The 10,899-nt window shown below is 40.3% G+C and overlaps 1 protein-coding gene across 1 annotated transcript in view; it reads right to left on the reverse strand.

Annotated features, from left to right (window-relative positions):
- Positions 1–1,348: 1,348 nt before the first annotated feature.
- LOC104277156 (guanine nucleotide exchange factor DBS-like) overlaps positions 1,349–10,899 on the reverse strand; it is a gene marked incomplete at both ends in the record, with an annotated part of 98,888 nt that continues 89,337 nt past the window's right edge. Inside the window, one exon of the mRNA XM_009873719.1 lies at positions 1,349–1,463. Within this exon, the coding sequence (XP_009872021.1) occupies positions 1,349–1,463 (115 nt within the window). The remainder of the gene's footprint in view (positions 1,464–10,899) is intronic.

Here is a 10,899-nt window from a genome sequence, read left to right on the forward strand (position 1 = left end):
CGGCAAACTTACTGAGGGTGCATTCAATGCCATTATCCATTACTCACTGTTACACAACCTGTATTTCTAAGAGTTTTAAATCCGGGAGAGCCTTGTAGCCCAATTTGGAAAAGACATAAAGGAGATCTCTTGATTCATACAATGATTCAGATTTTAAGGGATCTCAGTAGGCTCCTAGTCCAAACTCATGCTCAAAGCATGGTCAACTTTAAGTTCACACCAGGTTGGTTCAGGGCTTTGTATAGCCAGGTCTCAAAAATCTCCAAGGACAGAGACTCCATAGCTTCTCTTGGCAGTCTGTCTCAGTGCTTCATTATTCTCCCAGCAACAACTTTCTTCCCCTCATGTCCAGTTCAGAACTGCTCTGTTCCCATTCCTACTCCAGGTCTTGATGTCCCTTACTTCTTGTTCCTCAGTTCCAGATGTGCTTTTATTTTCCTCAAACCATTCCTACATGTTGGGACAAAGTTTCTATATCCTCCTTTGTAGCCTGTCCCTCCTTTCACCTCCTGTATGCTGTTCTTGTCCTGCAGCTCAGTCACAAGGTTCAGCCAGTCAGTCTCCTCTTACGTCTGTTCTTTTTCCGGGACGTACCATTCCTGTGTTTGGAGGATCCTGTTCTTAAAAACTTGGCAGCCCTCCTCAGCAGATTTACTCTTCACAGTTGCCTTTCATTGAATCCCACCTATCAGTTGCCTGAATAAGCCCAAAGTCTGTTCTCTTGAAGTCCAAGTTCTACACTTTACTCTGCTACTTGCCTACATTAGGATCCTGAAGGATCCCCACCTACATTAGGATCCTGAAGCCCATTAGCTCATTCCCTAACAGATTTTCAATAAAATCACTATTTTGATCAAGGAGCCCACTGATAACACTATCATGCCTTCTAAGAGAGCCAGAATTAACTGCTGAGCCCACTTAGCACCCTCAGTCCAAGTTTTGAAAGCGCTGCAAAGACTGTCCATTCAGCTAAACCAGGAAATAGAGCACAAGTGATTAAGACAAACCTCTGTATGCAACTATGAAGTATTCCCTCACACTGAGTAACATCTTGAGTGACATCCAGGAATTAGAATGTTCCACCAAAATTATACACATTTTCAGTTAAAACACAGAGCAATGCACTCTAAGGTACAGCAAAGATAAGAAACGAGGTCAATGTCCATCACAGAATCTGCATCCATACATAACAGGAAGTGATCAACACTTATTGACACTGCATCATAAGCTGCATTTTTATTTTTTTTAATTAAAAACAAAGTCTGACCTTTACACCATCATGTAAGTGACTGATTGTGAAAAATCACTTAGCAAATAAGAGAATATTTTCTCTAAGACAGGTTCGCACCTTGGGATGCTCGTCAGGTAGGTCAGGACGTTCTGGAACTCCTTCTCAGGGATCTCGCTGAAAGCTGGATAGTCTGGAAAGGTGATAACAGGGCATCCATCTCCCCCTCTTCCACCTACAAAAGAAATGAGCAGCAGGCACTTTTACATGCAAGATCCTTTACCTTGCCTACAATTTCCCAGTAATCAAACCATTGTGTTATGGGGTTTTTTTTAGTGCAGGGCTCACTAGCATGGCCACTGTTTATTCTGTACAGTACAGTCTCTTCTTCAGAGCTTAGGAAGTTTTACAGGAAGGAACTTGTTACACCACATCAGATTTTCTTCTGCACAAATGTCTTTGCCCACATAAGCACAGTTTAGACACCAGATGGCAGCGCATCTTTCTTTTGATAAATGTCAACTGTATGCAAATACAACCAATTTGGAGAAAGAAATGAACTAATTTAGGGAAGAAAAAAAGTCAATTGAGAATTAAGTAGGTGAACCTCCATCCTGAACTGAACTCAACCTTCTTGCCAGCTTGAGCTCACTCATGCATCACACCCTCCCAGCTCAGCTGGCTGCTCTTCTTACAGCGTGGTCTAAGAGAAGCTGCAGAACATCAAAAGAAATGGGGGAAAGGGTTTCAAACGAGATTTTCTGTTCAGCTTCTCAGAATATCTATAAAAGGTAAAGCAGTGTGGAATATCCACAATGCAGTATAGCAGCTGACAAGCTACATTTGTGTCTTTTCTGGCATTTGCACCCCCAGGCAGAATTCACAAACACAATGTTTTTTAATGCACTTCACACACATTTTTACGTGCAAAATGTAGTCAGGTCTTTTTGTTGTTTTGGTTTTTTAAAGGCTATGTTAATGTTTCCTGTCTTAAGAAAGTATATTTTCAGAAAGACAGGCTGGACAAAGGACTTGTTGGGCCCTAGCAACTGCCTGAAGTTACCAGCTGGGGGAGGTGGCAGGGACACATTGCTGGAAAGTTATCTTCCTTTTGTAGTTCAAAACGAGAAGAAAACCAGCAAAAAACTTACAGAGGTAAAATAACAGGGATATTTTTTTCCAGTCCTGAAATCTGACAATTGTGCCGAAATCAGTTGTGTATTAACAACACTGATCATGAGAACAACACTGATCTGTGAAAATTACAGTGCGCTATTACCCACTTCCAGTGCCTTTGCATCGAACCTCACCAGGAAAAGCAGAGAAATATGTGAGCTGTGATTCACTTGATGAAAGAAAACCACTTCCTTCCAAACCCACATATAATTAGAAGAGCTCTAACAGTATCCTTATGTTAATTTGTGGTGAATCTACCAGCTTACGGGCAATATGGCATAGCTCTTGCAGTCAAACTACATCAGAAAAAATAATATGCTCTAGATGCATTTAAACAACAACAACAACAAAATGCAACTATTATGCAAATATCACAAGTTTGCAATCATAACCTTTACGACACATCCAAATGTTGCAACATTAAGTCAAGGGAGTTAACTTTAGCTAGATAAATGTTAACAACACAAATGTTAAGGTGAATGAAAAAGTTAAGATAAATTTTGATTCTATCATTTTTTGTTCTACCCAGGCTCTCAGGACCAAAGTGTTTTCCTCTCTCATTAAAAACATTTTTCAAGCATGTTAATGATTATTTCTGTTGCTCGTGAGGTGTTCGGCTTTCTCTAGAATATCTATTTTTAGGTACAATTATATGCTATTTGCTGTATCCTGGTTGTTTACTCGCTTTGTTCTACTTTATTTCTATAAATGGAACATATGAAACAAAAAGAACAACAACAATAGGCTTGCAGGACATGTCCTAAAAGTAGAATTCTGAACATTCAGGAAGTTCCCAGACCACCACTGATTGTCAAGGGCAAATAGAGCCATCCTGCCTTGACACTACTTATTAATCTTCAGTTTCTAGCACAGTCACCTGTGGTTATCTTGGGTGGAGATGACTCTTCCTGCCACGTGCTGTTAGAAGATTGCTCTTCCCTGATTATCTTTTTCTCCAATATTATCCTGCTGGGACACTTAAGCACACATACACTGTCAAATGCTGCTCAACTGCTTTTCCTTATCAGAATCTTGCTGCTGAAAAGAGTTTAGGGCATAGGGACCTGAAGCGCTACACATAATAAATTCTCTAACAGTTCAGCTTTAAAATTGATGACCTCTAAGAGTAATTTTCTGTATTGCAACTTTTAATACATGACCACCAAGGGAAGACTGGCAACTTTAGAAAAGCAGTCACTAGTCACAAATGAGCGTTTTGTCTGTCATAGCAAACTACAAAAAGGGCATGGAAAAAACAACAAAGTAAATATCCTACATATAAACTGTACTTGTATTAGATAACAGGAAAAGCAGCGGGTGTATTCACTTTAAAACCTGTCCTTTATTTCATAATTAACCAGATGCAGCAAGGAATGATTTTTTTTTTCTCCTTTATTCAGAATCACTTTTTCTTGTTTCGCCTCTGCAAAAGCAGCCTTACGCAGTTTATTCCTAAATTACCTCTCCCAGAAATAAATCAAGCCACAGAATTTAGAGGGAAGAGATAAAAAGGAAAGTTTAGGAAGTTAGGCTAGGGTTTATTGTTTGTTTTTAGTGAGAGGGAAAGCTTTCAAGTGACAAAATGAAAAATTTTACTTGTCTCATCCATCTTGAAACACAAACTTAAAGCAAAAACTTAAAACATCTTATTAAACCAAATTCATATAATAACCTTCCAGCATCTCTTAATTATATATACACATTTACAAAAAAAGGACACATAAATGTAGATGAACTGCGAGTGTTACAAGTCATGAAAATAATTCAATTCGTACAGAGTCATTTTTTAAAAGAGTGACTGGAATTTTAATCACCATCCAACTGCAGTATTTTAATAAATTTGGGTCTGTTGGTAGAGTGACTATATCTAATTATCTCAGTCATGACAATTGGAAAATCACCTATTTCTTCTCCTCTGGCTCACAGTCCTGGAATTTCAGCCATAGTTGTGGAACAGCCTAAACTTAGCTGCTGGGCAAGTTCTGTCCACAATGGCACACCCGTGCCCACTCTCCTACTTCTAGGCTTAGGCAGGGATGCAACGACATGGACAATTGGAACTATAGTTTTATGGGTTCCTAAGCTAACCAAATATTTCTTTGAGAACATTAAGAGCTTTTTCTTAGTCTAATCTTAGCCTCAAGAAAAAAAAAATATTTCTGAAAGGATATTAAACCTCCTTACTTTTGTTAAAAAAATACAAACACTGTTGTGACTATGTAAAGGTCAGGTCAGATGGGGCTCTGAGCAACCTGATCTAGTGGAAGATGTCCTTAGCCATAGCAGGGAGGTTGGACTAGATGATCTTTAAAGGTTCCTTCCAACTCAAACCATGCTGTGATTTATGAAAAGCATTCAGTATTATTTATTTTTGAAATATTAAACAAATGGCACTTGAGTGCCAGTCTCAGTTTTCATTTCCTGCAAAGTGCAGAAGAGAATGCATCAGTCCTGAAGTGGGTGCACTCAGTTCACACAGTTTATCTGAAATGATTCCTAAGAATTAGTTGAGATTTGTCTCATAACGTGCAGCTATGAGGAACACCCTCCAAGTGAGAGGATTATTAATTTTCCATCTAAAAATGGAAATACCATAGAAGTAAAGAACATTGAAGCTATGTCAGCAATTACAAAAAAGATACAAACACAGCACCACTTTAAGTAGATCTGCTTCCACCCTACTTCTGTGAACCTTCATTAAAAGAAAACTTTACTACCTCATTTTTAACTGAATTAGGCAACCTATTCAACTGAAACTTCTTTAAGGGAATTACTATCAAAGAAAACACAAATTACCTCTCTGAAATGGAAATTTTTCAGTGGATGAACCTCTACAATTCTAGTAAACCACCAGTTAGGTGGAGCTCTTCCAAATAGATCTGTGTGCCTTGGTCTAAGGCTAGTTTTTACACCAGTGACAGACATGCATTTTGGAGAAACACACATTTTAAAAACATGCTGAATTGCATTGGTTCCACAGGTTAGGTGAAAGGACTTGACTGTGCGTAGCAAATAGCACGTGGGTGTTTTTAACAGCTGGTGATACTGTTTAAATAATTGTATACAAAGGTCAGATTAATGTGGACCCAGAGCTTTTTGATCTTGTGTATGAAAGGAGAGAAAAAACGATCCTTGAAAAACTAACTGTGCTACTAATCCATGAGACTGGTAAAGTTTACCTTAAGTCTAGATAATTTAGCATTTATGCTTTATACCCTGCTACATGTAACTTTTCCCATCACAGTTACAACCTCTTTGAGTTTGTTTTCTTTTTTTTTTCTTAAGCAGGTAGGGCATAGAGAAGTGCCAAGTCAACAAAATTGCAACACTGTTTTACGTGAATTCTAATCAAGAAGTGTATTAGGGAGTTAGTATCTAAAAATCAATCTCAAATAAGAAATAATTAGCATTCTTTCAATTTATAATGGCATTGACAGGGAAAATTATGAGAATTGTACAGCCAAAAGCACATACATATATATGAATGTACACACACACACAGAGCAAAGGGTAATTCCTCACAAGCCTGCGAAAGACGTGCTAGGTTTTTTGGTACATTCAACATAATTTGGGAGCTGCAAAGAGATTGCTCAGACTTCGGGCATGGAAGAGCAGGAAACTATTTTGTAATGCTTCCCTAATTATTCTGCTCTTGTTTGCATAAGCGAAGTTATTCTCAAAAGCACTCTGCCCAACCCCACAAAAAGGAAGCAAGGTAGTTGGATATAATTAGATGATGATGGAGCAAAGTGGTAGGTCTATAATGCAAATGAAATGGTATTTGGACTACTTTAAAAACAAAAAAGTGATCTCTGTGTTGATCAATATGTTGATTCAAAAGCATCAACATTGTTAAATGGCTCAGATGTAGAAATTAGGTTCAAAATATCTAGCTTAAGTACAAGTAATTTTGTTTGTAGTCATGCCAAAAGTGGCAATGTCACATAAATGTGAGAAATGCTTACTATAGATTTTGCTTTATCAGTGTGGTGGTTCAACTATTTGTATGTTTCTGATAGAGAACTACTTCTTTCTACTTGAATAACATACTCAGCTGGAGTACTCGGAGTATTTGAAGTTATATGTAGACTTCAGTGAGGTAGTGGATAAAAGCTTCATTGCATATGCTTTGCAAAGCAAAACAGAATCAAAATGAATTTATTAAAATATTCTTTCCTTGAACTGAGGGAGAAGTTTGACTTGTATAAGATCACAAGCTGCGTTTTGCCCAGGCTGATCAGCAGCAAGTACAATGGATTAGGAACCAGACGGCAATAACTAAATTTGTACCCAACTATACTGCAACTGGAGATGTTTTAGTCAACGACCAATTTTTTAAACTTTCTCTTTTTCTTTACTGCTTCAAAAAAAAATAAATCTCTACAGACTATGGGTTTAGCACACTGAATATGAAACTGCAGTTAAGCTTACACCTGTGTTAGACAGAAACTGCTAAGTAACATCTCCTCCATTGTCAAGACAGAAACACAGACACTAACCATGTTACATTGGTAACAAAAATCAAGCTGGTATTTTAAAGTAACTCATGTAATGTGTGCAGTACAGGATTCACTCAGAACTTCTCAAATGCAGTTTTACAGACAGACTCAGCACCCATGGGTACTTCAAAGGGAAGAGCTCAATCAGTAAGGTATTTTCGGGTCACTTCCACAGAGGACAGCAAGAGCACAGACGGGTAAATAAAGTTACAGCGAGCAAGGAGAAGCTTATTAAAAATAACTTAAAGGGTCAAGGACATAAGCATCTTGAAAGCTAGTACCAGTGGTAGCTTTCAGCTGCAGAAAACCCAACTATGAATCAATAGGCAAAAATGCAAGTAGCATAAACTCGTATTTGTATTTCCTTTAATGGAAATACTTTATTTGAAATTGTGCAACCCACAGAGGCATTCAAAGGGAAGTGAGCTGCAGTCACTAGTTCAGCACTTATGGTGGCCAAGAGCCTCATTTGCACATCACAGAGCTTGTACGATTTAAGATGCACATAAACATACACACCCACCTGTATGCTCTTCTTCATCTACATTTATTTTTCATGGAATCATACAATGTGTTAGGTTGGAAGGGACCTTTAAAGGTCATGTAGTCCAACTCTCCTGCAGTGAGCAGGGACACCTTTAACTAGATTACGTTGCTCAGAGCCCCATCAAGCCTGACCTTGAATGTCTGCAGGGATGGAGCCTCCACGACCTCTCTGGGCAGCCTGTGCCAGTGTTTCACCACCCTCATTGTAAAGAACTTCTTTCTAATGTCTAATCCAAATCCACCCTGCTCTAGCTTAAAACCATTGCCCCTTGTTCTGTCGCTACACACCCTTGTAAACAGTCCCTCCCCAGCTTTCCTGTAGCCCCCCTTTAAGTGCTAGAAGACCGCTATAAGGTCTCCCTGGAGTCTTCTCTTCTCCCATATGAACAGCCCCAACTTTCTCAGTCTGACCCCCTGCTGAGCAAGAGCTAGCGCCTCCAGCATCTCTAAGAGCAGCTAGCATGTGGAGAAGCACGCATGAACTCCGAGATGGTGGAAAACAGAATTCACTTTATTGCAGGCAGACACACATATTTATACTTCTTAGCAAGAAGCACTATTTGTGGGTTACAAACAAGAGACCAGACTATGCAGCCAGGGTTGTTATTAGCTCATGTACTCCTTCAGTCACTCTCTTATCACACAGGGAGAACAGATTTTCCCAGGTCTCTTTTTTATCATCCTCTCCCATTCACTCCCATGCACATCTTGTGTATGAGAAGCCTCTTATCTGTCCATTCTTACGGACGAACTCCCAACATGAGCTATACTCAGCTGGTCAGGGTCTCTCTACATAATTAGCAAGCAAGAGTTATGTACTTGTTTAGAAAAGAGCTCAAGGACGAAAGTCTTAATTCTGCAACGCAGTGCTGCCAGCACAGCTAACTGTAAAATCTCACAGTCTAATCACACTTTGCTACATTTACTGAAAAACTGAAGCATTAATATAAGTTTCTGCTCTATTTTGCTTCATTTCAAGCCTGTTTTGGATGTCCCTGTAGCATTTCCATTAAAACCTAGAAGAATGACGGATACCTGCAGTAAAAGGAACCAAGACAAAGACGTGACCCCAATTTAGACCAAAATACAGAAGTAGCTCAGAAAAGGCTACAGCCTTTAGCCATAGAAGCAGACCAGGTTTTAGTCACTATTCAAGCAAGCAACCCACAAGACCTAGATATATCCTATTAGATAAACTAAAGTGATTCTCAGGTATGTCACACTGCTGTTAAAAAGCCAACAACTAAAAACTGAAATCCATCTTGGACATTACACAAGCTACCATACCTGCAAAGATGCTATACACCAAAAGTATTTGTAATCGATGGACTTTCATTTTAATGACCTTTATGCTGTATGCTAAGATTCTATTTCCAAGGTATAGAATCACAGAATGTCAGGGGTTGGAAGGGACCTCAAAAGATCATCTAGTCCAGCCCCCCTGCCAGAGCAGGTTCACCTACAGTAGGTCATAAAGTACTCCTCCAGGCGGGTTTTAAATGTCTCCAGAGAAAGAGACTCCACAACCTTGCTGGGCAGCCTGTGCCAGTGCTCTGTCACCCTCACAGTGAAAAAGTTTTTCCTCATATTTTTGTGGATCTCCTATGTTCCATCTTGTACCCATTGCCCCTCGTCCTGTCATTGGACATCTCTGAAAAGAGCCTGGCTCCGTCCTCCTGACACTCCCCCTTGACAGATTTATAACCATTTATGAGGTCACTCCTCAGCCTCCTCTCCTCCAAGCTAAAGAGAGCCAGCTCCTTCAGCCTTTCCTCGTAAGGGAGATGTTCCACTCCCTTCAGCATCTTTGTGGCTCTGCGCTGGACTCTCTTCAGCAGTTCCCTGTCTCTCTTGAGCTGAGGGGCCCAGAACTGGACACAATATTCCAGATGTGGCCTCACCAAGGCAGAGTAGAGGGGCAGGAGGAAGGCAACTTAGTAACAAGCAAAAAAGTTCCCTTCACATACACTTGTGAATGTCTTAAGTGACATTACAGCAAAAGCCACTGGTAAGCACAACTGCAAGAACAAACACATTGTGCATAAATCAGATATCAAAATATTAGCTCTGTTCATTTGTTCACAGAACCCATAACACCACTATTTCAAACAGCATAGAAAATTAACTGTCACTGTTGTGCAGGAGAATACTAGGACAAAAGAACCAAAGCTCAAACTGAGATGAAAATGTCTAACAGTCAAATTGCCCAAGAAAAATAAAAAGCAACAGAGAATATAGTCACAGTCCACAGTAATGCAGCTGTCCTACTATTTCAGGGAAACAAAACAGACTTCTAATACACATGAGAGTGAATAAATAGAAGAAAATAGAATGAGAAATGGCTGCTCTTACTTAGTTCTACTGCTCAGTGGATGTAATGAGGGATGAAGACGCTTGTAGCTGTGCAAACTCGGCAATCTTAATAATATCCAGTTGGATTCAAGGAGATTTTATCAATCTACTGCAGTCACCCTCATTTCAGAAGGGCAAAATATAAACCCTACTTCGAGTTTCCTAGATAGGTTGATTCTTGCATAACACTATTATGAGCCATTTTCTGCCCCTGGATAAGGAGGAAGAGCTTGGAAAGTCAAAAAAATGAACTGCCAGAAAAGATTTGTAGCTTAAAACACCATCATCTCAAATGGAGCATGAACAGCCAACTTCATAAACAAAATGACCTTATTTTTAAGCGCTACCACCACTCCATAGAAAACAGTCACTACTAGACACCCACACTTAGTTTAGCTTGTGTGGCTGGAATAAATCAGAATGGTTAATTATGAGTACAAGAAGATTCAATGAGCTCTGGCCAAGCACAGCAGTGCATTGCTTCATTCACCCTGTCTCTTGATCTCACGCAGGGAGGGATTCAAAAGAAGAGGGAACAGTCATAAAAAGCCCCGCTTCAGCCTAGAGAGGTAAATCTCCTTTATGCTGAAGGAGGCAGAGCAGCTCTGCAATGCCACTGATGCTCTCCCTCTCTACGTACAGGAGGGAAGGCAGGGCACTAACTCCAGCAAGTTGGCTGCTGCCCATCTGCAAGAGCTTTACAGGCAGGAAAACAAACTCAGAATCTTGTCTGAACAGCCTGAGCAGCGAGCAAAGGCACTCTCTCCCCTTACCCACTATCAGCCACTCGTGGGCCCAGCATCGAGACAGACCAAAGCTCAGCAACCAGCACTTGCACGGTACAAACACAGACCCCCAGCACCCACCTGGCACAGGTTAGCCAGGGGCAAAGCTACTCTGCTGTGGAAACGTGGCTACACTGCTTTTAGAGACAGGTTTACACCTTTGCAGAAGGCAGGCGGAGATATCAAGCCAAACATGCAGAACTTGATGCTACAACACGTTCCTGACCCCAGCACTGAGGCTGTGGGGGAACGTGGTGCTGTGGTGCTTGCGCAGGCGCTGCTTCGGTCAAGTCCAAGGTGCCAGCCTGGGCTT

The sequence above is a fragment of the Apaloderma vittatum genome, unplaced genomic scaffold (assembly GCF_000703405.1).
Source record: "Apaloderma vittatum isolate BGI_N311 unplaced genomic scaffold, ASM70340v1 scaffold1197, whole genome shotgun sequence".
In the NCBI taxonomy this organism is placed as follows: domain Eukaryota; kingdom Metazoa; phylum Chordata; class Aves; order Trogoniformes; family Trogonidae; genus Apaloderma; species Apaloderma vittatum.